Below are 27653 nucleotides of genomic sequence, written 5' to 3'. Positions count from 1 at the left end.
CTTGGACAGATAAAGGAAGCAATTAATAGCATGGACCCCAATTTGGGATTTTATTAGGAGCATATTAGGCCCATTGTGATGCAATGGCGGAACACTATGAAAAACCCACTTCATATGACAACCTACGCTCTAAATCCCATATGGTATGTAGCTAGACCTGGAAGAGTGCCTCCATCTAATGATGAAGAGGTGAAAGAAGGCTTCATGAAAGCCCTTGCAAAAATGTATATTGAGGAGTCTAACAAACCTAGACTAAAATGCCTAGCTTTTGTAAATCTTCATGGTCCAACATTCAGTAGACCAAGGGCAAGTATGGATAGAGCTACACTAGCTAAAACTGACCCCATTGGATGGTGGACATAGCATGGCAAGGATGCACCAGAGTTGAGAATGCTTGCCACTTGACTCCTTTCAAAGGTTGCTAGTTCCTCTGCTACAGAGAGGAATTTGTGTACATATAGCTTCAATCAATCAATCAAGAGGAATAGGCTTACCTTTAGACAATCAAAGAAGTTGGTGGCTATGCATAGTGCCTTGCGGCTATAGGACTGACAAACTCCTAAGCATCGTTAGACTCCAACTACACATTGAGGATGTTGATCCCGAAGATACTACATAGGTTGATGATAGTAGTGACTTGGACTCCAATCTTAATGCAGTATGAGGAGATGTTGATTAGGGACAGCTGCATATTTCTATACTTTTGTCATTTTGCAATTGAAACTTGCAACCTTTGGGCATTTTGTTGTAACTTTTTATATAATATATATGCACATTGTCAATGAATGCAATTAAATTTACTTAAAAAAAAAATTATTTGTCGCTTTCTATGAAATGAAAATCTTAATTTAACTCTATTATTGTGTGTTAAGGTTCTGTGATGTATATGATGATTTCTTTATCAATGGTATCATACGAATATTTGAAATTTTCTATATTTTTTTAAACTTCCCCTATTTTTTTTTAATAGTTGTTCCCTTGTCGTCTCCTAAAAATGGCTCCCTCCCATCCCCCTCCCAAAACCTGTCCCCATCCCAAAAACATGGAGTAACATTGAAAAATAATGATAAGAATGTAAACAAAATGAATAAGATGATAAGAACTACAACAATATTGTACAAAAATATATGATATAATTGCATAATCATACATAAATAGCGAATGAAATATACATATATATTAAATAATAAAATATGCAACTAGCTAGGTTTAAGAATATAAATAATAAATTGGTGGTTTTTCTCTTATTTGACCTTCTCAAGTCTTTAATTCTTTTCTATCCTTGTAGATTTTTTCCTATTATATTCATAAACCTAGCTAGTTACATATTTTATAGATAAATATATTTCGTTTGCTATTTATGTATAATTAAGCAATTACAGCATATATTTTTATACAGAATTGTTGTACTTCTTGTCAACTTATTCATCTCTTTACATACCTATAATTATTTTTGTTACTTTTCAGGTTTGGTGTTTTCTAATTAAATATTATTTTTGTCACCCTCTTACATTGTGTTTTGCGTGCAACCTCCTTTCCCCTCTCTTTTTAGTCAATATTGGTCTACAACTAACCATTTTTCTTCTCCTTATGCTCTCTATCATCTTGATGGATCACAAAGTGTGATCCAAAACATTAATGATAAAACTCCCACACAATTGAATCCAAAGACAACAAAAATATTTTATTGTTTAACTTAGCAATAACGTCATCAACATATAGAACTTACCAAAGAACCGTTTACTAGCAAAGCTTACATGCTACACTGCATTTTTCTATTTTAGACAAACTTTTCATTTGGACGATTCATGGGCTAAACTCTATTTTAATTGCTCTATATCTCTATGCTATGGAAATGCCTTTAAATTTCAAAAACAAGTAGTTTTTGTCTCTTTTTCTACATTTTTTACATTTATTTTAAAATTCAATATTTTGATTTTCCCCTTTAAATCCCATTTTTTTCAAAAAATCTTATACTTTTAGTTTGCTGATTTTTTCCCCAAAAGATTTTTGCTGCTATGATATTAACCTATAATCCATCAAGGTATCAATCCCCTAATGAATAAAATGACATTACAAAAAAGTTACAAATTACAAGCCATAATACATTTAACAATAGAAAATCATAAATTACTTGTTGATTCTCTCAATAATAATCATAGTTACCAAGAGACACGTCTAGGGGATCGAGATGCATCTCCGATACGAGAGACGTGCCCAAAGATGCCTCTGTTTGCAAGGGACGCTGACAAACATCTCGTCGCATCTCCTGTGGAAAAAGTCTATATCTCCCACTAGAAAACAGCCATATTGGAATCTTGCACTACGTTGAGCTCTTTCAACACCATGGAAGCTTATCAAAGGAGAAGAGGATTTCTTTGACCACACTGCACTGCAGAAAATGTGTCTTATGGGTGTTCGGTTTGTTTACTCATATATATTAATTATTATTTTATCAATATAAAAATAAAAATATATAGATTAAATTATATATTTGATATTTATATTGTATAAAATACATTATATTTATATATTAATATTTTTAATATTATATTTATTATGTTTTATGTATTTTAAAGATAATTTTATTATTTTTAATTATGGTATCTCCAAGTACCTCATCTCCTATCTTCAAAAATAGCCATACCAACAGCAGTACCAATCTCCCGTACCAATACCAATACCAATCTCTTGGCAACCTTGTTGATAATGTTAGAAAAAAAGTCAAAATCAAAATACAATGATACACCTTCAGCCATCTCAGTTCATAACTCAAATTTCATATTTATTCTATATTATAGATTTAAAAGTTTTAGTCTTATAGATTTATTACACAACAAAATGATACGAAAAAAAAACTAAAACTAGATATGATAATATAGGATGAAATGAGTTGTCATTGATAATAAGCCTCCAGAGGATTCAGTAAGGCTTCAACCTCACCAATTCATCACTATCACTATACTCAAGCTCATCAAGTATATCCAGTGGCACCCTATCCAAATTTGTGTGTCCGCGTACAGAATCCTTGTAATCAATTGGTGTAGCATCCTCAAGGCTTGCACGCTATCATGTTATTGGTCCTAGAATGTATTTTGAACTCTTCAAGATTGGAGAAGAAGACTACCATAGGCAGTAACTTGTTTTTTTCTCTCTTGGAGGTAAGCTGTCACTTGTCTACTCTTGAGTGAATCGACAAAGCTATAATTTTGCCAGCTTGTCCCTGCAACTAAGCATCCAGCAGCTTGTGACAAGAGGAAAATGGAAAACACCTAAACTCAGGTACTCCATCCCTGATCATCCACCATCTGATTGGATATTGGGAGTTATGATAAATCCATTCTATTTTGACTGCAATGTGTTAAGGAGCCAATCAATTCTACATGTTCTGGATATTTTTGCCAAATCAGACTGCCCTGCCAGGGAGATTTTGTTTATTTTGCATTTTTATAGCACGCAAACCTAACATGTATGTGCAGTAGTTAGAAAGATGCATTGAAAAGCAAATGTAATTACGATAGCCAAGTGTGCACCAAGCAACCTGAAGAACCATTTATGAACCAAATGTAATTCCTTTCTATCCTAGTTATAAAGAAATCGGTAGGAATTTGGGAGGGTTGGATGCCTCATCTATGCAATCAATCTCAAAAACATATTTTGTCTTCCCTTCTATCATATTTAATATAAAATCAATGAGAAACCCTAACTTACTCTGAACACTCTTATATGATGTGCCACTACTGTGTGTGAAATGCAGTTATGTCATCTGCAAAATACATTTCTTGTGTTAGGTTTGTGTTTTATACACCAAACAGATTATGACTTTTTGGGAATAGACAATGGCCTTAGTGCTTTCCTTATTAGTTTGTAGAATAAGGCCTAACAAACCTCATCAATAAGAAAACATCTTTGCAATTATAAATAAGAAGCCCACTTTAACCTCTTGATAAAAAATATGAACCCCTCTACTAGTCTTTTTGATCCATAATTTAATAAACAATCAACTGTAACTAAGAATCAAAAAGAATTTCAAATTTTGCTCTGATTTAGAACTATCAATTACTGTCTAGAAATGAGTTTGGTTGTGCAATGAAAGATCCCTAAATCGGTTCTTTGCTGCCCTGGATAAGTTTTAATTAATAAACTATCTTTCAGAGCCTTTTGGTGTTCTTAGAGACTAGACAAAAGATGCAGAAAGTGTTGTTTATTTTTTGGTGATGGGGATTGCAACCATTAACCAATAATAACATAGAATTCAACTCAAAATAAGATATCAACTTCTGATTTTATTTATGACAGCAGATTACATTCAACTAGGAGTGAAGATACATTCACCAAAACAATTAGAAACATACCACGGATCCAACGCTGGGGTTTGTTGCTGATTTGGTATCCAGAAATGGATACAGGCATGAATTGAAGGTACAAGGGCAGTCCAGATGTACCAATACACTTATACTACCTCCAAATGAATTACCGATAACAAATTGGGCCAAAAACCCAATTACCAGCTGGAAATCCAAATTCTGTCAGGCAAAATTATACAATTTTAGCCTTAAATCCTCACTGTTTTGCTCACCCTGATCTCAATTCAAGCCTGATGACTGTGATTTCTTCTACACAGTCCTTGCTGATCCTAACAATGAAGTTAAGAACAAGAAATGGAGTTAAAACCCTCCATTTTATTTATTATCACTCCACAGCCATCTGTAATGGTACGGCCCCCTTGGGAAACAGCACAGCTGCCAAAAGAAATAAGTAATGCACTGAAATTGAATGTATTCTTGCTCAGATCTGATGTAATGACCTTGCTGCTAATGATTACTGAGTTTGCTTGTTGAAATGACCCTCAATATGCCTGAAACAAGCTTCTAATGTGTTCCACGTGCCTCCTGTAGAAGGGATTCCGTCCTCCTTAAGACCAAATCTGAGGTTTCCGTCTCAAACCTGCTTGCTGTTGTAAATTGCAGACCTGCAACTTCCAAGTTCTTCACAAAATAATATATCATGAATCAAGAATACCTCTAAGGCTGAATACATGCATTCCTTACATTCCACGTGGGATGTACCTGCTGCAAATGGCGGCCCTAAGGCTGCAAGGATCATGCCCAAGCTGAAGAATCAATCTGCCATGCTGAAACCCTTACTCTGCAGCCTGAATCCACAATGAAGAATGGCGTACTCAATCTCTGTCAACTATGCACTCTGCCTGAAGAATCCAATGCCAATAACTGTTGAGGGCTATGCCCCAGCCAGTCCAGATCTTGGGGTTTGTGTCCCAAATGAAGAATCACTCACTCAGAGCAAATTCACAAAATAAGTTTGATTGTGTAAAAAGATAATGAACAATTAGGTCTTCATCTCCTTATATCTCCTTTCCTTTCCAAGCCAAACCCTAAAAGGGAGTAAAGTTGGCGCATTATGAAAAGAGTGTTATTTTCTAATTATGGCATCAACTATAGGAAAATAACACTAAATTGCAAATAAATAGCGCCAGGCATCCAAAAAGACTCCGGAAGGTGAGAATCATGTAGCAAAGTTCAAGACCTTTTCAACGAGCTATAACACATAGGCATATCAACCCAGATGAAGCCAAAAACCCCTTATTACTCCGAAATGACTAAATACATAGCCTTATTTTAATTTATTTAATCGCTAACTTAGGAAATATTTAAATATATTAAAATATCTCCAGATATCCAATAACAGCCCAAAATAACCAAACAATCATAAATATAACTTTGTCACCTATCTGTGACCGATGCCGGAAAAACTGAGCTAACTGGCAGTCCCATCCCTAAAATCTAGGGATGCTCCTAGAAACTAGGAAACACACCCAATCTTCCTGAAACTAAAACCATAGTATGGTCCCGTGGAACCTCAAATATGGAAATTGCCACAACCTCCTAAAAGGTAGGGAATCTCCCTAAAAAGTAGGAACCTCTCTTCAAACACCTGTAACTGCTCAAAAGGATCCTGCTTTGCTCCTTGGTCCCCCAGGTGGTCATTCAATCAACTGCCAGTTCTCCCTAAAAAATAGGAGACCTCATCCAAAGGTCCAAAACAGCTCATAGAGCCCCTGCAAAGCTCCATGACCCTCAGAATGAGTCCCCTAACCATGTCGTTGACCTACGGGAACTCGAATGGTAGGTCAACCCCTGCTCATCTCATGTCACCTAGAAAAGGGGACCTTACATGCAATACCATGAGAACATTCAAAATGAACTTACAAAACAGTGGACACTCAGATTTATCCAGGGAAACCTCCAAAACAGAGGAAAAACCAGCTGGTAGTGACTTGACTTATATTGATTGGAAAACAAGTTATAGATGAGTAGAATACAATTACGAAGTTATTCTTGCTCACTAACAAGTCTTCACTAAACTACAACTAAGATTTCCCTTTCTGTTGAATGCATACAAAGAATTCTCTAGCCTCTTGAACCTTGTCTCTGCCTTTTACACACCCTTTTGAAGGATGTTGAAATCTTCTTCATGAATTGGAAGCTTCCTTGAATGATTTAGAATGCCAAAAGACAACAATTCACTTCCACATTTTGTTCCTTGAATCACAACAAAACTGCCACTACCCAGTAGTCGTTACCACCCAAATGGTGGCAACCATTGTTGATGATTTTGAAACCATTGTCTAAGTAAAACCTACAATTTCAATTATTTCAATAAAACAAGTACTTACACAATCTGAAATTTTGGGAAAACCTTCAATTCTTGTTCCTAACTATTTATGGGATCCTTATGGATCACACCTCCCTTCATAAAGAGGCTTTGGTCCCACAAAATCTCAATGAGACACTCAGGAAACAATTCCTTCCACTCCCTTCTTGGAGTACCACTGAGCTTGCTTCATCATTTATCCTTTTTGAGTCTCATTTGCCAAGAGTTTTGGACTCCCCTTCTAGCCTATCTCTTCTTCACCTATAGCACCATGCCCCAAAAAGAATCAACTACTTGTCACAGACCAAGTCATCCAACAAGAGTCATACTAGATATCTTCTTCACATCCAACATGGATGGTTTAAACTTCACCCCATAGTTTGAGGGTGTGCCAAGTACTCAGCAGGACTCTCCCAACTTGCAAGTCCTCATGGCAGATGAGGGGAGTCAACAAGGACTCCCGAGCCAAGTCTAGCCGAGTCGTGCTCTAAGACTCCCGAGTGTTAGGCTCAGACTCCCAAGTCCTGAGCTGGACTCTTCTAGCACCTGAACATGATAGACATAGCAACTGAAATTTCAAATTTTGAGAGTTTGAGGGTCATATGATAGGTGTAATATTTGAATTACGACAAATTGATAGTCAAATTAGACTTTTTTGTTCTCTAAATGCAATGATTTCTTTTGTGTGTAATTATTAGGGTTCTTTTTTTGCCATGTCCCCAGTCCAAGTAGAAATTTCGGGCTGCCAAGTTGAGTCGGAGTCTGAGTTTTCAAGCTTTAATTCATACGATTGGAGTTATTCACAATTGATCACTAAGTGAAACCTCAAAAAACAAGATAAGTCTAATTGGAATGCATTTTCTCCAAAGACCCATACCTTTCAGATTTGTTCTTCTTGTCTTGTCCTTATAACCTCTCTTCATCGAGGACCAGGCACACATTATCTCACTTTGAGATGATATGTGATGTCCCCTACTAGGTTTAGGCCTGTTTTAACCATAATTTAATCTATTTCTATACATTTTGACTTAAAACTAACTTGAGTAGGAGACAAATCTATCTTAACATGAATCAAATCAGTGATAACATAATCGTTTTCCTAATATTGAATTGATAATTCAATCTGATTTATAGTCTCATTTATTTTGTTCATTTAAATTACTATTTCTATAAATATGTATATGTTTATTTATATATTTATTTTCAGATAGTAATATACTATATGTTTTACAGCAGAGTAATTCTTATAAAATATTATTTGTCTGATCAACCCTTATTTATATATATATATATATCAAAGTATATTCCCTATAATATAAATTATTAATATTGCCATTTTCTAAAACTCTAATCATTAGTCTATCTAATAGCTGCAATGGCAGACAAATCTGACATGTGTCAGATCTGGTCTGCCACAGTATGGGAAATTAAGTATGAGGGCCTTATATTAGTATTACTATTATACATATTGTAGTCTATGACATATGTTAATATTATTATTATTAAATTCTGCATACAAACATTATCGGGTTACATATATTAAGCAGTCTTTATTAAACACATCAGCTATGCATGCCACCCAGAACAGGGTTTTACTGCTTGTAACTTAATAACAGTTCTGATCTGATCTGTTCGATGCTGCCAGATAATATATATTTTCTCCTCCTTTTTTTGGCCCCCATGAAAATGATTACGAATACGTATATATATCTATATACTTGTCTCTTCATGAAGAGACACACCCAAATGAAACATAAAAGCCACCTTGCTTGGATAAATCAATCAGCCACCAATTAGTAATAAGAATCGATCTTCAAGATAGTTATTGAACACTTAAATAATGTTATCGCTGCGTATTAACTAATGCTTTATTACCATTTTATTTAAACCGTTTCATTATTAGAGTCTTCAACCATTTCATTGTTTAGAGTCTTCGATATGCTGTTAGTCTTATTTAGATAACACTAACAATTTTGACGCTAACCAGAAGCATATTTGATGCTTAACATGTTAGCAATTGTGACATTAACCATAAGCATATTCAATGCCATGCATGCTTCAATCAGATCTGTAACACTAACATCAGGTCTGTAATCTTTTTAATCGTATTAGCCTATGGAAGCAATGATCAAGTCTTCAACGTGGATGAGGACAATGAAGATGTAAATTATGTTTATAATATAATAATAATTTATTTTTATTTGAATATTTCACAAATATCATTAGTAATGAATATTAACTAAATAATAGTATTTAATAAATAAATAAATTTCAAATAATCATTCGTTGGTAATTATTACATTAATTAATAATAATAATTGTTTCATTTAGGTTATATATAACGATCAAGGAGGGGCCATGACATGATATTCCATATGGTGCTGGTTGTGCCTCATCTTACACTTCAACTAAGACCTCTCTAAATTTGACTTGATTTGTTGAATACTCTCAACAACCTTTCTTTGCTTTTGCCACTTCTAAATTCAATCCTTCTTGCTCATCATGATGTTCAAGTACGACATCAAGTGGACAATAGGTAAATATCCCAAACATGTTTCAAAAGGTGACTAGTTAGTAGAGGAATGGGTTGCCCTATTGTATGAATGTTGTATGTATGACAAAGATCCATCCCATTCCTCTGGAAACCTGTTGTTATACCCCCTTATCAGTTGCACCAATGTCCTATTCACAACCTCCATTTGCCCATTATAAGCAATACTCTTTTGGAGCTTGATATCCATTTTCTCCTAGAACGTGGACCAAAATGATTTGAACCCCACGAAAATCAGAGGACAAATCTGTAAATTGTAGAAATAACCTACAAAATTAGTAGAAAATGCAGAAAAAAATTTAGGTTAGTATCCAAATGTACATTCAAGAAGAGCAAAAGACTTTGCAATGTATATGTATTGTGGGAAAGAAGAACTGTACAATATTGTGTACACAGCAACTTGCTAGCATGAACTTCTCTATGTGTACCTTGTAAAGACAGCTATTTATATAAATGGCCAACAACTAGCCTATTAACAATATCCTGACAAATGTTAAATGTGTATGGTATGCTTTTCATGTGGGCAGGAGTACGACAAGCATTGAACTTGTATCATGTCAAGTGTCAAACATGTATAGCTAGTACAACATGTGGTGTAGGTGTGGCCAGGTGTCAAACATATATGTTGCCAAACCAGACATATACAAGTGAAGATATGTCCATAAATGAGCAAGGCCAAAATAGGCAGGGGGGCATCGTTGCATAGAGATGTGCAGTGATGATGCACTAAGTAGGACATAAAACTATCTGGTGCAAAGTTGTGTTGTTGCTTGGTACAAGTTGTTAGAGTGTAGACAAGTGTGCAAATTGAGTAAATGGATGAGACTACAATTACGGATGGAGCTGCACACAATACACAAAACTTGCCAACAAACCAAGTATCCTTTTCTAAAACAAATCAGTCATCTCTCGCCCTATGATAGTTTTCTTGCATGGGGTTAGAATGCACATCTTGCTAAATCTATCATCAATAACAAAAAGATAAGCATTCCAACATATGCTCATTGCTAGACCCACCTAAAAAATCCATAGAAATACTTTCCCGTGGTCCAGTAGGCACCAGAAAAAGAGTGTACAACCCTCCTTTCTAACCTTGGATCGACTAGTGCAACACAGTTTACATCCGCTTATAAATCCTGCTGCTACTTGCATCTTAGGCCAATACACATACCTTTGCAAATGGGTTGTATTGCCAACACCAAAGTAATCCGCCACTTTGGAAGTATATGCCTCCCTCATGAAGAAGCCTATGTGCCATCAACATACACAACTTACCCAACCTATGGAGGAGCCCATTCTTGAGGTAATTTATAGCAAATTCTTGCCCTTGTAGTTATGTGTACTTCTCCCCAAAATCTGAGTTTTGTCCATAATCTTCTCCATAAGCTGTTTTTGTAAAACACTCATATTGAGCCACCACAGTGATGGCTGATATGGGTTTACAAATTAGTGGCCTGCATAACATATCCACCACAATATTGGTACTTCCTTTCTTGTATTTGATCACCAAATGGAATTGTTGCAAAAATCCCATCCATTATAATTTCTTGCTTGCTGCAACTTGTTTTGGGCTTCCAAATACTGTGATGGCTCATGGTCAATATGTGCAATAGTCCTTTATCCGAGTAAATGGTGTCTTCATTTCTTAGTGGCATATCTAGTGTATATAGCTCCATGTCATACATTGTATATTCCCTTACCACTAAAGTAAAAACCTTTGAAGTCCAAGGGGTTGAGCTTTATTGGTTAAAATGTCGGGTTTTCATTGTGGAGACCCATGTTCAATTCCCCACAGGGACATCTAAAGTGGAATTCTAAGTTGTGACTCTTGGTTTTCCATAGGTGATTTCTAGTGTGTTTGCTCATAAGGAGCTTGTATTGGTCTCGTGTTGATGCTCATATGAGCAAGCTATTTGTAATCGATAAGGAATTCGAAAAAAAAACTTTTAAGGCTAACAAATAGGTCTACCACCTTGTAGCAAGATGGCACCGATAGCATTTTTGCTAGCATAAGTCTCAACCTCAAAGGCAAGCTGCAAATTAGCCAATGCTAAAACTAGAGCATGGGAAATTTTATCCTTCAATATTTGAAATGCTTCATCATATACCTTGCCCCACTAAAAGGTCTAACCCATGGCTAGAAGAAAAAGACAGAATGATATTGGACAGTGACTACTAAACTTTGTGTCTTTGTGGTAGTCTTAGGCATTGTCCAGATTGTAAGGAGCCTACACAACCCAAATATATTCTATTGCAAACTCGCATTTCTTCATGTTGCACTAGAGTTGTTTTCATTCAAAACTTGCAAAACCCGTCTTAACTGGATAAGGGGTTCCTCCCATATGGCATGAAAAATCAAAATATCATCTAGATACACTATCACACATTTATCTATGACTCCCCTCAAAACATCATTCATCAAATGCATGAAAGTACCAGTTGCATTACATCAACCAAAAGGAAGAACTACCAGTTCATTAGAGATTTTGCTTGGTTTTGAAAACAGTCTTCCATGTATCCTCCTCCATTTGTACTTGATGGTAAGCTGATTTTATATCTAGCTTTGTAAAATATTTTGATTGTTGCACCTGGTCCAACAAGTTATCTATCATTGAGAGAGGATAGCAATTATTAATGGTGATCTTATTGAGAGCCTTGTAATTTATATACATTCTCCAATACCCATACTTCTTCCTTACCATTACAATAGGCAATCCACAAGGTGAAGGGCTTGGACAAATGACACTTTGTTCCAATAGCTCTTTAAGCTGTTTTTTTGCTTTGTCGCTCTCCATTAAATACTTTCTATACAATCCAATATTGGGTAGAGAAGATTCCAGAAGCAAGTGAATCTCATGCTTTACTTCTCTCTTTGGGGGCAGCCCCTTAGGTTCATGAAAAACGTCATTAAATGATGCCAACAAGTCATCCAGACCCTTTGCTTTTTGTCTATGTTACCCCTAGTTTCCGAGACGAAGGTACAGGAAAATGGTTTTCCGAGATGGATTTTTTTTTTGCCATTTTTGGGGACGGGGGGGACGGCTATATAAAAAATAGGGGAAATTTCAAATATATAGGGAAATTTCAAATATTCATATGATAACATTGATAAATCATTCATTATATACATTATACATAGCAGTTGAGTTGAATTGAGAGTACAAATGAGAGTTGAAAGTCATAAATTCATATACATGATGTAATGTAATACTTAATACATGAGGACGAGTTCCCTGCCGTCCCCCCGTCCCCGGAAAGTCTTCGTTTTCGGGGCGCCTGATTTTTCCCAAGAAACGCACCCCCAAGTAACACAGCTTATATGAGAGAAGAGCCACAAAACATACACCTATGATGAAGGTAAGGAAACATACACAGCATACATAAGTTGAAGGAAGGTAAGAATGGTGATTTCAATTCATTATAAGGCCAATGGCCAAACTTACAGTTGCAAAAATGCAAGATAAATACAAGAGAAGTGAAAGAGCATAGAATAGCCAGCATGGAGAGAACCCTTTACAATGAGGCTTAACAGCCTTTATATAGAAAATTGGTTACAAGAGTGATCATGACCCCTGTGTGTGCAAGGAAATGTCAGTCTGGGAGTGCAGGGAAGTGCGTGCACTTGACTTCTATACATGCAAGCAATCTAGCCATAACCTGAAAATGCAATCCTGAGAAGGGTGGATTGACTGACCTTCCAAAGTCGGAGCATGCCAACATGACATAAGTCACCACAACAAGCATGGCCCTGTACCTCTCTTGATGGAAATCCTACCAAAAACATTAAATGCACCTTTGTGGCTCCACAAAAGAAGGTGCACCAGTCACAAAAGTCGTCGGAGCATTTAAAGCTTGGAGTGTTGATCACGCCATCCGGAAGTGTTGCTAGTTGGAAAGAAGTATGAGGACTTCATAAACTCGGGTTCCCAAAGTGGGGAAGACAAGGAAAGAACTTCAAAACCTTGAGGTTTCGGGAAGGAGAAAGGAGAGCAGCAGGGAACTCCGGAACCTCGAGGTTCCGGAGTTTTGGGAAAGGAGGAGGGAAGCAAAGGAAGAGAACTTCGAAACCTCGGGGTTCCGGAGTTCCGAAGAAAGAAAGGAAGAAAGGCTAGGAGGGAACTTCGGAACCTCGGGGTTCCAGAGTTCCAGAGAAAGAAAGGAAGAAAGGCTAGGAAGGAACTTCAGAACCTCGGGGTTCCGGAGTTCCGGAGAAGGCAAGGGAAAGGAACTTCGGAACCTCGGGGTTACGGAGTTCTGGGGAACTGAGAAGGAGGCAAGGAAAAGGCGGGGCTTAGCAAAGGAACATTGGAATCTCGAGGTTCCGAGGTTCCGAGGAAGGGAAGAAGAAGAGAAAGGAACTTCGGAACCTCGGGGTTCCAGAGTTCCAGGAAAAGAAAGGAGAGCCAGCAAAGGAAAGGAACTCGGGGTTCCGGAGTTCTGGGGAAGGGAAGAAAACGAAGAGGGAACTTCGGAACCTTGGGGTTCCAGATTTCCAGAGAAGAAAAACAAAAGAAAGCAAAGAGAAGGAACTTCGGAACCTCAGGGTTCCAGAATTCTGGGGAAGGAAGAAAATGCTAAGAGGGAACTTCGGAACCTCGGGGAAGGCAACACCTCACACTTCATAATTCTTCTGCTTTTCTCCTTGATCAACTGGGGCAGTGCTGGTCCAGGGATCGTATCTCTGATCGGTTCTTACTGATGGACCAAGGGTGTCATAAAAAGACAACAGAAATCTTAAAGTATAAAAGAATTGATGGACAATTGGAAATTGAAAGAGGTGATTTGATGTCATATTCCCTTATTTTCTTATAGAAGAAATTCCCAATAAAAGCATTAAATAATATTAAATTGATTGATTATTAAGGTGACTGATTATTATTATTTTGCATTAGATATTAGTTGGCTGATTTAAAGAATAAATTATTATGGCTTTTTAATAATTAAACCGATAATGGAAAGGCATGATTAATATCTAACATGTTAACCGAAATTATGAAAAGGCATGATAATCATATTAAGGTGTTAACCGATTAATAGAAAAGCATGATAACAATTAAGGAGGGGCAGCGACCTTTCCAAGGGGTCGCTGCCACCATTAGTTGTGTCCCAAGAGTCGTGGCCTCCTACCATGAGGAGGGAGGATAAATACCCACCCAACAGACTTGGAAATGGAGAGGAAAAAAACGAATCTGGAAAGAATTCAGAAAATAGAAATCGTGGAATCTTATTTGAAGGAAAGGACATCTTCCTGGTATGGACTTTGTGCAATATCTTTTTTCAATATATGTATATGCCTACATTGTTGATTATAATTAGGGATGGCGGATTCCAATTGCCATGGACAACATTGGAATCCGCCCAAGGGGGCCAGCCCCTTCCCCAACGTGTAGGGCTGGGCCCTATACCTCACGGCATCAAATGAAGATCCCACGCTACACTCAAGCCAACACGCCACCATGTATTGGGCCAACCCTATCCTAATGATTTCGGTTAAATAAATAAATTAAAGTCATTAAATCATAATGCAAGCCGACATGATTAAGATTATTATTCCCCATATAAATAAACTCCAACTTCACTCTATCATTCACTCATTCAGTTTTTCCATCCATGCGAAATATATGTGCCTACCAATGCGAATTCAAGAGGAAGACTACATCTGCAATTAAAGGGATTTATCCCTGTCATATCAGCGAACTACACATGCCAGTTGTGGTGCGAAATTCATTAATGAAGAAAGCAAACTAAGGGATAAGGTTGTTGTCCATCAAAGAGCAGACTTCATACATTACCAACCTAGGGTTTGGACCAGATTGCTGTTGGAAGGGTTAAAGGTGCAGATGTGACTACTTGATGCTTGTGAAAGTGCAGTTTTGTGGAAGACATTATCACTCCTAAGTACAAACACCTTCAAGTACTTGAGATAAGTGTTGTAACCCTCATATGAACATAATTCATAATCAGATCTGAGGATCTTTTCTGGCTGAGTTTTTCCTCCTAGGAGGTTTTCCCAGGGTAACCATGTCTTGTTCTTATTTTGATCATTTCTTTGTTATGCCTAAATCTGGAAAACTATAAATCTTTCATCTAATCAATTTAGTTAGAAACTAAATTCTGGTTTTCTAAGTTTATATTAATCTGAAAGTGTTAAAACTAACATACATGACCGGTTGTTCTGTTCTAAGGGATCTCTGATATTGTAATGTCCCCATCCTAGTCAAGGACTTGAGTTTGAGGAGTTAGCCTATTTTTGGACCCTTGTAGGCTATCAGGGTATGGATAAAGGGGTCAGTAATGCAGTATCTTGAGGAGTGGTCTGTCTATTTGTTCTAGTTCAATGTTGAGTTCAGTTCTGGTCTTCGTTTCGTCAGTTTCTGACACTTTATGAGGATTTCCTATTTTTTAAGGAAAAATTGCTAAAAATAGACATGGTCCTATTTTCATTGGCATGGCGAACTATGGCCCTCGCTTCTGATAGATTCAGTTTCCGAGCAATAATGAGAGAGAGATGAATTTTTAAGTGGTTCCACAGGCAATTAATATTTTAATGAAATATTAATATAAAATCATAAAGTGCATCACTTAAATTTATTTAAGTGAAAATTTATTATCTCCTAAGCTAGGCATTGCTTTTAGGGTTAAGTTGGAAACCCTAAAAGCAAGTTATAATTTTTAAATCCCTAATTGCCAAAAATCACACCGTTTGGGTATTTAGGCAGCCAAGATGGAAATTAAACCTCATTCATTGATATTGAGCATTTGACATTTTCTTCTGAGCACTTGGCTATGGCAGCTAGGGTTTGGACCTGTTTTGGAGAGCATGCATTCTTCAAAATTCAGTAGCTTTGAGATTGTGAAAGATCAATCGAATTGTTGCAGCTTGGTTGGTTTCATTCAGAAGTCAAATTTAATTGAATTGGGGCAGATTTGGCTTCTTACAAGGCAGATTGGTTGTAGGTTTCCCTATTTACTGTTTTGTTGTTAATTCTTCTATGGTTTGGAGGCCTCTTTTCCCAAACACACAGCTTGCTCATTTATGGGCGCCATCTTCCACTGTTTGGGTGTCTTAGTATTAAATAAGAGCAGATCTGAATTGTTCCAGAATAAAAATCAGAACTTTGTAAGTTGCTGATTTATTCTTTCTTTTCAATAAATTGGCTAAGGACCTACGGGTATGCTTCTAAATTCTTCAATTCATTGTTTCAGTTGATTAAATTCATGTATTATTTCAATATGTGTTGCAAATTAAAGAAACCCTCTTCTGCAACTTCTGTCTATTTCTGAAAGACCATCTTAATAATTAAAAATTACAAAGAAGATCTACAAATTACAGCAGTTGAAGAGTTGAACCAGCAAGGGTTCATTACAGATATATATAAGAATTGGTATTTTGTATACTTAGATACATTTATATTCTGAAATACTATCCAGGTGTAATAAACTAAGTTCTGAAGCAATTGTATTATTCTGGAATTCTCTGTGTACATACCAGTATTATGTGATTACTAGCATATCATGTTAAATATATCTTTGTTTGTATAAATCTGGTTTATGGCATGATTCTGAGTATTCTGAGAAGAGATTTATGATAGAAGGAGAATGGTTCAGACACCCTCATAAGTATGATAAGAGGGAGAACAGTTCAGACACCCTTACAAGGGGATCTTGATCAAGGGAGAACGGTTATTAAGGCACCCTATCAAGTCATCCAATCTAGCTTACTTATAATCGTTGCAAATAGCTTTAGGTTCATCATAAATTAATCTCCTTTGTATAACCTTTCTGTTTTTCTTATAAATCACAGCTGAATTCTCTCATTTCATGAATTATAACTAGTCGGTTCTTTCTTATTCATTTTCTGCATCAGTATAATCAACTTAGACTTATTAGACATTTATATGTTATAATAAAATAGATTATTCTATAACTTATGTTGCAGGTTTTCCTATCAAAGCAATAAAAGATATTCCCATTTCTGATCTATCTGTAGTAAGGGAGAATTGTCATCTAGGGCAATTTAGGTCATTTCGAAAAGGGACATTACATTTGAAATTAATAAAAGCAACACCATGATATCTAACAGAGAGATAGGGAATCAGACTTCAAAGCTAGCTTTGGGTATATTAGGCTGGGGTCTCATGGAAGGGGGCTTCCTAGAAAAATTCAGTGGGTGCTGCTGAGATTCTTTAGGATTATTTTAAAGTGGATGGTCCCATGAATTTTGTAGTGCAGTTTAAGTTTAAAAGTTTAAGCTCCACAATTTATTGAAGCTAGTGGTCTCATGAATTTATTATTTAGCATATTCAATTCAACAGTCATAGATCCGATTCCCTGATAGAGAGTCCAAGATTCCTTCCCAATTCCCTGCAGTCCTAAAAAGTAGGGGCTTCCATTTTGCAGGAAAAAATTCCAACTAATCCTGTAGAAAAAAAAATTTTGCTTCATGGGACCTCCTGCTCTCAAAAATAGATCCTGAAGCCCCCCACCCCCCCCCCCAATGGGACCCCAGCCTTAGAAGACTGATCTAAGTAGGATATATTCCATGGTTTGCACTTCTGTTCCATTGATTCTATACCTGCTTCCTTACCTATTCTGTCTCCCTTCAATTAAGGATTGCTAGAGCTACAATAATACAGTGTAACTCAGACCATATTGTGGAGACAAAAAGATTTACCAATTGATGCAGAAGATTTACAACAAAGTCAAAAGTAGAACGAGACAGAAGAGATGGACCAACCATGCAATAGGGTGTGTCAAGAAGGTGCTAAGAAGCTGTCCACGACAGTCATCAAAAATTTCAAAATTGCATCAAAATTGAAATACTTTTAATAATGATGGGGGTCAAAAATAAAATAACAAAGGGGAAATTGGACCAAGGCCTTGAGATAACAAATCTAAAATGAACTAGGCATGTTAAAAATTCTATCATCGTCTATTCCAATGTGATCTTTTGTCTCACTAGAAACGGCATATAGATTTTGCAGCAGTATATAGCAACGTAAATAATGTCCAAGTTGGCAAGCCATACATTGGCTAGTAAATTGTCAACATTTTGTAGTAATTTAATTTTGAAGAGATTAATGTATGAGAAAATGGCACAAGTCTATGAAATATGGCTGTATCACATGGAAAAAACTGGCTTTCACAATGTAGCTTTTGTAGCAGTTAACTAGATGTTTACCCCAAAAAAAGCAAATGAAATAAAAAAGATTAAACATTATTCAAATAATCAGTGTTTTGGTGCTTCCAAAGTCCATAATAACAATGGAACAAGGTTCTGGAAAGACCTGTAAACCAAATTTAAGAACAAAATGTTTCAGATCACCCTTCATGATCCATCACGATCAGAAACATGAATGATCTTAAATCTGATTCACAGGTCTTTCCATAATCTCTTTGATTACTATCAAATAGTGCATACATTGACAGAATTAGCATTTGAAAAGTGTTTTAACCATTGCTCTGCCTTCTAACAGTGAAGAGTAGTGACTTACCACACTTTCAGGAACTCCTGGTGGTGGAAGTGGCAAATTTCTTGGAGGTGCACCTCGATCAAATGACCTTTTATCAAACCTCCATTCCCCTATTTTTCCATATGTCAATTTACCCTAAAATAAGCAAGAAATCCAATGAGTTGGAGTCAGATTGTAAGAGATATCCATGACCTGAATAGATTTCCTCCAATCCTTCCAGCGCAATGTAGAATCAGATTTTCCACAAAATTAGTTCTTTTTCAAACTATTGAAAGAATGAACCATTGTTTTACTGAATCTTGAGTACTGTAAAATGAATCGAACAATGAAAAACAATAAATACCTTCATGTCATAGTCACATCCATAAGTATAATGGATGATGAACTTCTCAGCAACCTCCAGATCCCAAGGGGGCTGATTTCAGAGGCAATTATATACCAGTAAGAAGAACGGTTGAAACTGGCAAAGAAAAATCCTACTTTACATATGTGCATCCATCCATCTATCATAAAACATACATCAGACCTAAAGGTTTCTTTCAATAATGCCTTTATCTGGACAAACACTTCAATAGCTTTAATGCAGTTCATCTAGAAAAGCTTTCAAAAAATAATAAATATTAGTACCTGGATCATAAAATCTGTTCGAAGGGCATGTTGCACCCCATGCAACGCCGATGCAACTGCATAACCATACCTGCAAAATAAGAGAAAATGAATGAAAAAGAAACACTGAAAATCTCATACATGATAAACAAAGCTTAACTTCTAAACTGAAAATATATATTCCCAAGGAGAATGGTCTTACATCTCAAGAACCCATCCAAAAGCTTGGTCTGCCTCTGAATCCATCTTCATTGCCAATGAGACATTTAACCACGTAGGTGCAATCTTCTCTAGAGATTCCTAAGTTATCACACAACTGGGTCTCAAGATCCAAATAATCTTTCGTTTGAATTTCTTATTTTAACATATAAAGCATTTCATTATATTAGAAGACCACGTAACATCAACTAATTGAAGGCATTTCAGTCAAATATAAAGACCATGTAAAATGAGTGTGATTTTCACATCAGGAACTGAACGGCCTCAAAAAGCATGCTTTTGGAAATGCCAATGGAAAATTTCAATGTCTACTATTTAATTAGGGTTGACATGCTAATTTAAAAGTAAATTAGAGCATACCTTTTTTATAATGACAGGAGAGTTTCCTATGGGATCAATCTTTGTAATGGGACCTTTGTCTTCAGGGAAGAACTTCCGAATGACATTCTCATATTTTGCAGGAGTTATGTAAAAGAAAGGAAAGGCTGCTGGCAAAGAGCCTTTTGCCAAATTCGGAATTGGCTTGACAATGATATGGTCAGGCTCTGCCATCAATATGTACCTATCAAAAACACATCAGTCCTTATTTATCTCTCCATCTGTGAGCATCACATGTGAGCAAAGAAATCCATTTCACTTTTTTTAGAAGTGTAAGCATTTATTTTCAGAAGGAAAGCCTGATGTCATATGTTGCCAATACTGGACCTTCGAAAATGCATCTTATTGCAATGAAATTTGAAATAGACTATTAAATGCAGGCCAACAAAAATAATGGTCGGATAAGCTGAATTTTGTATTACCCACTTACTTTTCTTTAATGTCAGCCTGGCTGAGCCACTGCACAAAAGCCCATGGTCTGTTCAATACAACATAACCCTGGAGACAAATAACAAACAATTTACTAATTAGTTTAAACAGTTCAGCTTTAGGTGCCATAAAGACAAAAACACCCTAGGGTAATTCCTCAAAGCCGCTGGCAACCACACAATCCCCTTTACACTTTCACTTACTCTCCATTTTCCGTAATTATCGCTATATAATTTCAGCAGATTTCACTCTACTCACAGTAACAATTGGGAAAATCAATTGCAAAAAGAAAGCAAAAAAAAGACCAGTGAGGATGTGCTTGAAATTTAAGTGGATCCTCCCTGATCCTAATAAAACAATGACAAAATGAATACAAGTTTTAAAACCCTTGCCATCCAGCTAATCCCTTCTACGCTATTAGTTATCCTCCAGTCCAAATAATCATCTATAGACAACTCTCAGAGGATTTTTCTGATTTGCATGTAATCAGGTATGGGAAGATTAATAAAAATCGGACAAGTGCTTGACTTAAGCGGGTACTCCCTGCTTTAAATAGTAAATACAATGAAGTTGAGAGTGATCCCTCAAACACACTACTACTACATACCTGTCACCTGTTTTAAGTGAATTCACTTAGCTTACAATCTGGTCTGCAAAAATTAATCACGATGTGCTTGAGACTTGAGTAGCTCCTTCGTGCTCTGAATAAAACAATGAAAATTTTACAATAAAAACAGGATTCTCAAATCTCTTGCCACCCACATAAACCCGTCCAACCTATCATTTACTCAGCAGCCCAAATAATCATTTATAGACAGTTCTCATAGGATTTCACCTAACTTACAATCAAATCTGGTGAAACAAAAACCAAACATTTTAAAAATCGGTATGAAAAATGCTTGAAATATGAGTGGGTGTTCTTTGTTCTTAATAAAACAATGAAATTGGTCCTTGAATTCCCTTCCACCCAGATAAACCATTTTCCCTGTCAATTACTCTCCACCTGGAAAATGTTACCATTTGTTTACAGTTTTCAAGGAAATTTTTCACTTTTTGTACAATCAGGCCAGCAAAAAAATAATCACAAACAAATTAGTGAAAATGTAATGTCCCAAATTTTAATTATGAGGGTGTCTCAGTCATTTTTCATTTTCCAGCCCCGTACAGGATTTCAGACTTTCTCATACCGGCATGCCTTTCATTCCCCGGACCCTCATTTCCCATTTCCCTCACATTTAAAAATCTGGAGCTTTCCTCTCTCAGCATCCCTTTCCTTAGTGTAGACACCTAAAAATGGTCAACGCTTGCGGAGTCATACTTTAACATTGGCGCATTGCCTTATTTTAGGTTTTTGCATCGCATTAACATTTCTTCTATGTTGCGTACTTGGTCTTTATCATTTGCGAGCATCGAGTCCTTCTGCATTCCTCATTTTTATTGCTTTTGAATTAGGGTTTTGTCCTCTTATCAATCTTGTCGTTTTGAGATCAATTTGTCATCGATCCTCGTCCTTGTCAATCTTGTCAATTTTGCGATCGATTTGTCATTGATCCTTGTCCTCTTCAATCATGTCAATTGGCGCATATCAATTTGGTCTCTTTATCAATATTGGTCAATTTGTCAACCAATTTCAATTGTTTATCAATCAAATCATTTATCAAGTCAGAATCATGATTAAATCGAATCTACATCAATATCTTTTGTCAAGACCTAATCTTCTAAGGTTTTATGATTTATTCATTTAATCTTGTTTGACATTTTCCCTCTAGGTTAAATAATTTATTTATTTATCCTAAGTATTCTTGTCACAATTAAATATTTATTTAATTGGCTAATTAATTCCCCCTCTTTTGGGAATTAATTAATGAATGAAAAATTGTTAATTAATTCACTTAATTTTTCTAATTTCATCAATTTCTAATTTCCTAATTTCCACCTCATTTCTAATTTTCCTAATTCCTAAATTCCACCTCATTTTCTAATTTGCTAAATTCAATTTCCACCTAATCAATTTCTCTCTAGTCTCTCCCTATTTTTGTGCTTCGGTGGAAGCATGAATTTCTCATGCATCATACTATTGGCATAGTAAGATGTCATAAGCTTTTAGTCCTCTAACCTTTGCATTGGCAATATGTCATAATTCATGACATAGGTGGTGTCATAACCTTCTTCTTTCCACTCAATTGTGCCATTTTTTAAATCAATTGCCTCTAATATCAATTTCATGCTAATCTTGTCTTTTCTCCAATTTATCTATAAATTGGATGAATTTCTTCAATCAAAGTCCCTGGTCGAATCAATCACACTTCTAGTACCCTTATGTTGTCGTCTCGTCTTGTCAATCTTGCTTTCACAGTATACTTATGCACTTGAAGGTGAGATCCACAAAACAAAGCAATTTGACGGAGAAAGAAGGACAATGGAGCCACATGAAGGAGACATCTGCATTTGGTTTGCTTAGATTTCATTTTGAATGTCTTATTTTCATGTTTTCATTGAACGTTTTTAGGATTGTTATCACTGCAATTGAATTTTTGTGATTGAGCTAGGCTAATGTTTATATTGCTTTGATTGAAGAAATTCATCCAATTTATAGACAAATTGGAGAAAATATAGGATAGTGAAGGGCAATAAGATATGAAGGAGGAAACCTGCCCCCAAGTACGGTATGCAAGAAGTTTATATGCCTTTCATTCCCCGGACCCCCATTTCCCATTTCCCTCACATTTAAAAATCTGGAGCTTTCCTCTCTCAGCATCCCTTTCCTTAGTATCCCCAAATCCTGGTCCCCGCTTCTCCTTGCATTGGGAATCTCTGAAGCCCAATCCCCATCATCTTGCCACTCTGCCTGTCTAGGCCCACAAATTGCATCGCCTCGCACCCTACCATCCTTTCATTCCATTCCCTGAACCCTCAATTTCAGCCCTACAGATAATATAATAACAACAAACCAAATGAAAACACTTCTGAGCAATATCCCAACTCCTGATTCCCCGGACTCTCTTACCATTGCATCCTTTCGGTATGCATTTCTTCAGACCCCAGCCTTCTGGCATTCCTTTCCTTGAAATCTTATTGTTCAAACAAAGAGTTTCATCAATCAACATGGCCGACCAAAGACACCATTAATGGCCCCAAATTTGAATGTGATAAAATGACAGGAAACTTTCAAATATATCTTAACACATGTGGGCCCATGCTAGGACTTCAACCTCTGTAAGGCAGGCAGCTTCATCAATCTGCACCTTTTTGTCATCATATCAACAAATCCTAATTTGCAAAGTCACACACTTGTGTTCACTTGTTTGATTTGAGGATGAAACCCTTTGGTCTTTTAAGATGATTTCATTCAAAGATTGCATTTGTGCTGAAAATTGAGTAATTTCTGTCGTATTCCAGCATTTTGCCATGTATGTGATTAATACAAATCTGCTCCAGTATATTCATGAACTTCTGGTTTTATGTGTGCTAGTTATTTTATTTGTTGTGGACGTTCCAAATCTAATGCATTTCATTTGAATATTTTTCTATGGGTATTCTAGATCTGTTTTACATAAAAATTTAGCTAAGGGTCATTAAAGAGAAAATGTCCTTGAAACTTGAATGGATTCTCTCTGTTCTTAATAAAACAATGAAATAAAATGAAAAAGTGAATACACAAATCCCGTTGCCAGTAAAATATCTTTCACCTTTTCGAATTATCCTCAACCCCCACTCAAGAAAAACTTTCACTTGGCTTGAAATCAAGTCTGTGAATATCAGTCACTAACAAAATGCAGACCAGTTAGGACAAACGATAAAAATTAAAGGGGATCCACACTACTCTTGCCAAAAAAAAATGAAATAAAATGAGTGTGGCTCCTCAAAATTCCCGGCTACCTCCATAAAGCCCTTCACCCTCTCAATTACTCTCCACCCCAAATAATCATCTCTAAACATTTTCAGGGAGTTTCATTCTGTTTACAATCAGGTATCAAAAAGTTATTCATTAAAAATGCGGAACAGAGAAGAAAAATGCTTGAAGCTTCAGTGTGACTTCCCTGATCCACAGAATCCATTCTTCCCCAGCAATTACACTCTACACAAAATAATCGTCATAGACAAATTTAAGAGGATAGGAAAGGAAGAGAAACAGGAAAGTGAGAGCAATTGCCTCAAAAACAATTGGCTCCTCATTTCTCTTCAACAAACAATAAACTAAAACTCTTTGCTAACCACATACCATTTTTACTCGATCAATTACTCTCCACCCCAAACAAACATCATTGCACAAGTTTCATGAAATTTCACTCTTACTACAATCGGGTCTAGGAAAAGTACTTACAAAACTTGGTAGGGTAAGTGGTTTCACCTTATCACTGACCCTTCACCCGGACCAATCATACTGAACGAATTTACATGAAACTCATTGTGCGAATCAGGTCTCAGAAAAAAGTAATAAAACTTTATGAGGATCCTCCCTGGCATTCATAAAAGAGTGAAGCACAATCCCCTGCTACCCACATAACACTCTAAACCTATCACTTGCTCTCGACCCCACATAATCAATTTTCATGGAATTCCAATCTGCCTTAAATCCACTTTCTTCATAAAACAATGAAATTTAAAACAAAACCTATGTACTACTTACGTGATCTTTTCCTTGAGCAAGTGGGTCCACCACATATGTCGGGATCTCATCCATCAGGTTATCAGGCCTTCCAGAATGAAGCACTCTGGTGAACCCCCCCATGTCTGATCCAGGCCTCTTGCTCTGTTTCTTGTGCCAATAGTACATGACTCTGCATTGCCATTTATTGTAGGCAGAGTCTGTTGCAGTGACTGCGGTATGAAAGAGCCTCTCTTCACTGGGTTTCCTGATTATGGAATCTAAATCATCTTCGTGGGTTGGAGTCTGATGTACAGCACTGGTAGTTGTCACAATGTTATATGTGATTAGAGCTACTATCAGAGTCAGCAGCAAGGAATACAGAAGGCTTTCAAAAGCCATCCCTAACTCCTAGAAAAAAATGTCAATTGTTTTTATTTCAGTTGCAGTGCACCGAATTCGTGGCCTTTGTAGGCCGAACATTTCATCATCACATACAAGTTGACTTCGTCTTCTAATTTTAAATGGCCTCTGTTAAAACTGGGATCTGCCTGTCAGTATTTCCTAAACTATTTCCTTCGGTTTTCCAGGAAAATATGTATTTGTTGCCTGCGAGAATAAGTCGACAAATATTGACCAGTCTAATCATTTCAGCGTAGGGCAAGGTGTGATGGACAAACGTGCATGCCTTTCTGTTTTAGCATTTGGCATTAAGTAATTTTAATTTTGAATTTATTATTTAGATTTTTTTTAAATTTAGATTTATTTATTTTTAAATTTAGATTTTATTTTTAGAGGCATTTGGCACATTAAGTAATTTTAATTTTGAATTTATTATTTAGATATTTTTTAAATTTAGATTTTTTTTTAATTAATTTAGATTTTATTTTTAGAGTCACATATCATGATGAACTCATATTGGTTCTTATCATTCAAACATTATAAATTGTTTTTTGAAAGATAATTTATAAATAAGTATTATTGTACTATTTTCATTTGCAAGGAAATACGTAAAATAATCATTGAATGTATAAATGCATTGATCATCTTTCTCATCAAGGTACATATAATTACAAACTAACTTCCACAGTAGTACAAATCAAATTTACATCTTTGTATTCATTTTCACATTTCATAATCATAATTACATTTGTCATCTCATTTGGATGAATACAATATATCAACAATACAATAACAACACAAATCATGAAAAATGTTTTTGATAATCCAGGTTTTTTACAATCGATTACAAGAGGAAGAGCATCACCTAAATGCTCTTCCTCCAACCACAAACTAGTAGTTCCTCTCACGCCTTCCTATTGGAAGTGGCCCTACCCTTTGCTAAAGTAACAGATTTGGGAAAATTATGAGATCATCAAGCTATCCAAGAACTAGTGATGTGTACTAATGCATTTAATCTATCAAACAAAATCTAGTTACTCTCTTGCTATGCATGATACATCTGATTAAAATGTAACTTTAGAAATGATGAATTGACAATGCAAGCAATGATTTTGCATTATGTTAAGGCCAAAGATTTAATATTAAATACACTTAAATTTATGTGATTGTATGTTCACATATACCTCTATCTCAAACTAGATATTAATATTGGTTTCACAAACACTCTTTTAGTCATTTAAATAAGTAATAACCTCTTAATTTGTAGATTCAACAAAGATTACAAAATAGAAATATAGATATTCAGTTTACATTACTATGCGTCACTGATAAATTTTTGGATTGAATATACTTGTAAGGATTATATACTTTTAACATTTAATTTCAGAATATACATGGTTAACTATTACAGCACAATCATGTATGCAATTTGTAAGTTTATACATATTTCAATGTTTATATTTACATCTAGATATATAAAGTCAACTACATAGCACTAATTAAAAAATTTAGTTCATACTAAACAAATCAAATCAATATGAGTATAAACATATTGCATCTTCAATCAGTATGAATGTGATTACATTCTTATATTAGTATGTTATCGTAGACATATGTTGTGAAGTAATATGAAAGGAAATCAAGTAAAAATTTCTAAATGATAACCTCAATCAAGTACAAGATCACAAAATAGTAGTGTGATCAAAAAAATATTAACCAAGTCACATCATTCTTGCCAACAACTAAGCACGTTAACATTATTATTCCAAAACAATGTTCTTGACCATTCATGAGGTCTAGAGCTCCTTCATTCCCATTAATAATTTACCAATTATGACCCAAGAAGCTCAACAATCAAAAGTATTATCAACTTGGTGCAGAAGCACCTATTTGATTTCATGCCTCCATGAGGCCATATTGTACAAATTGCTTAGGTTAGGTGTTTTAATGATGTAATAAGGTCCTTCAAACCATTTCAGGGGTGTTTTAGCCCTAGGAAGTTATATCTAAGTCATTTGTCAAATATTGTTAAAAGTTGTCCAATATTGCAAAAATTGTCAAATGTGTAAAAATGCAAAAATGCAAGAAAAGTTGCAAAAGGGGAAGATGAAGAGTCACGAAGGTTAAAAGTTAGTTATTGGTGGTTGAGGAAGTTTAAAGGACTTTAAAAAAGGTCATTTCCACCATTGTATGGTGTGGTGTTAATAATTTGAAAGTAAAAAATTTGACTTTACCATGATCCTCTATAATTTCTGAACGTTTCTTTTCAGTTTTCATGCCTTGTATGGATTTGTATGAGCGGATAATGATGAAAAAGTGATTGGTTGTCAAA

General features: G+C 35.8%; 1 protein-coding gene across 1 annotated transcript in view; it reads right to left on the bottom strand.

Annotated features, from left to right (window-relative positions):
* The window catches only part of LOC131071360 (hydroxyproline O-arabinosyltransferase 1), a 43522-nt gene extending 17916 nt beyond the window's left edge, over positions 1 to 25606 (bottom strand). The window contains exons 1-7 of the mRNA XM_058007166.2: positions 24962 to 25606; positions 20333 to 20400; positions 19885 to 20086; positions 19508 to 19605; positions 19327 to 19396; positions 19043 to 19114; positions 18721 to 18834 (exon numbers count right to left, since the gene is read on the bottom strand). Of these exons, the coding sequence (XP_057863149.1) occupies positions 18721 to 18834; positions 19043 to 19114; positions 19327 to 19396; positions 19508 to 19605; positions 19885 to 20086; positions 20333 to 20400; positions 24962 to 25321 (984 nt within the window). The 5' untranslated portion in view covers positions 25322 to 25606. The remainder of the gene's footprint in view (positions 1 to 18720; positions 18835 to 19042; positions 19115 to 19326; positions 19397 to 19507; positions 19606 to 19884; positions 20087 to 20332; positions 20401 to 24961) is intronic.
* Positions 25607 to 27653: the final 2047 nt, after the last annotated feature.

Source organism: Cryptomeria japonica, chromosome 2 (genome assembly GCF_030272615.1).
Source record: "Cryptomeria japonica chromosome 2, Sugi_1.0, whole genome shotgun sequence".
NCBI lineage: Eukaryota > Viridiplantae > Streptophyta > Pinopsida > Cupressales > Cupressaceae > Cryptomeria > Cryptomeria japonica.
This window is presented reverse-complemented; position numbering and strand designations above follow the sequence as displayed.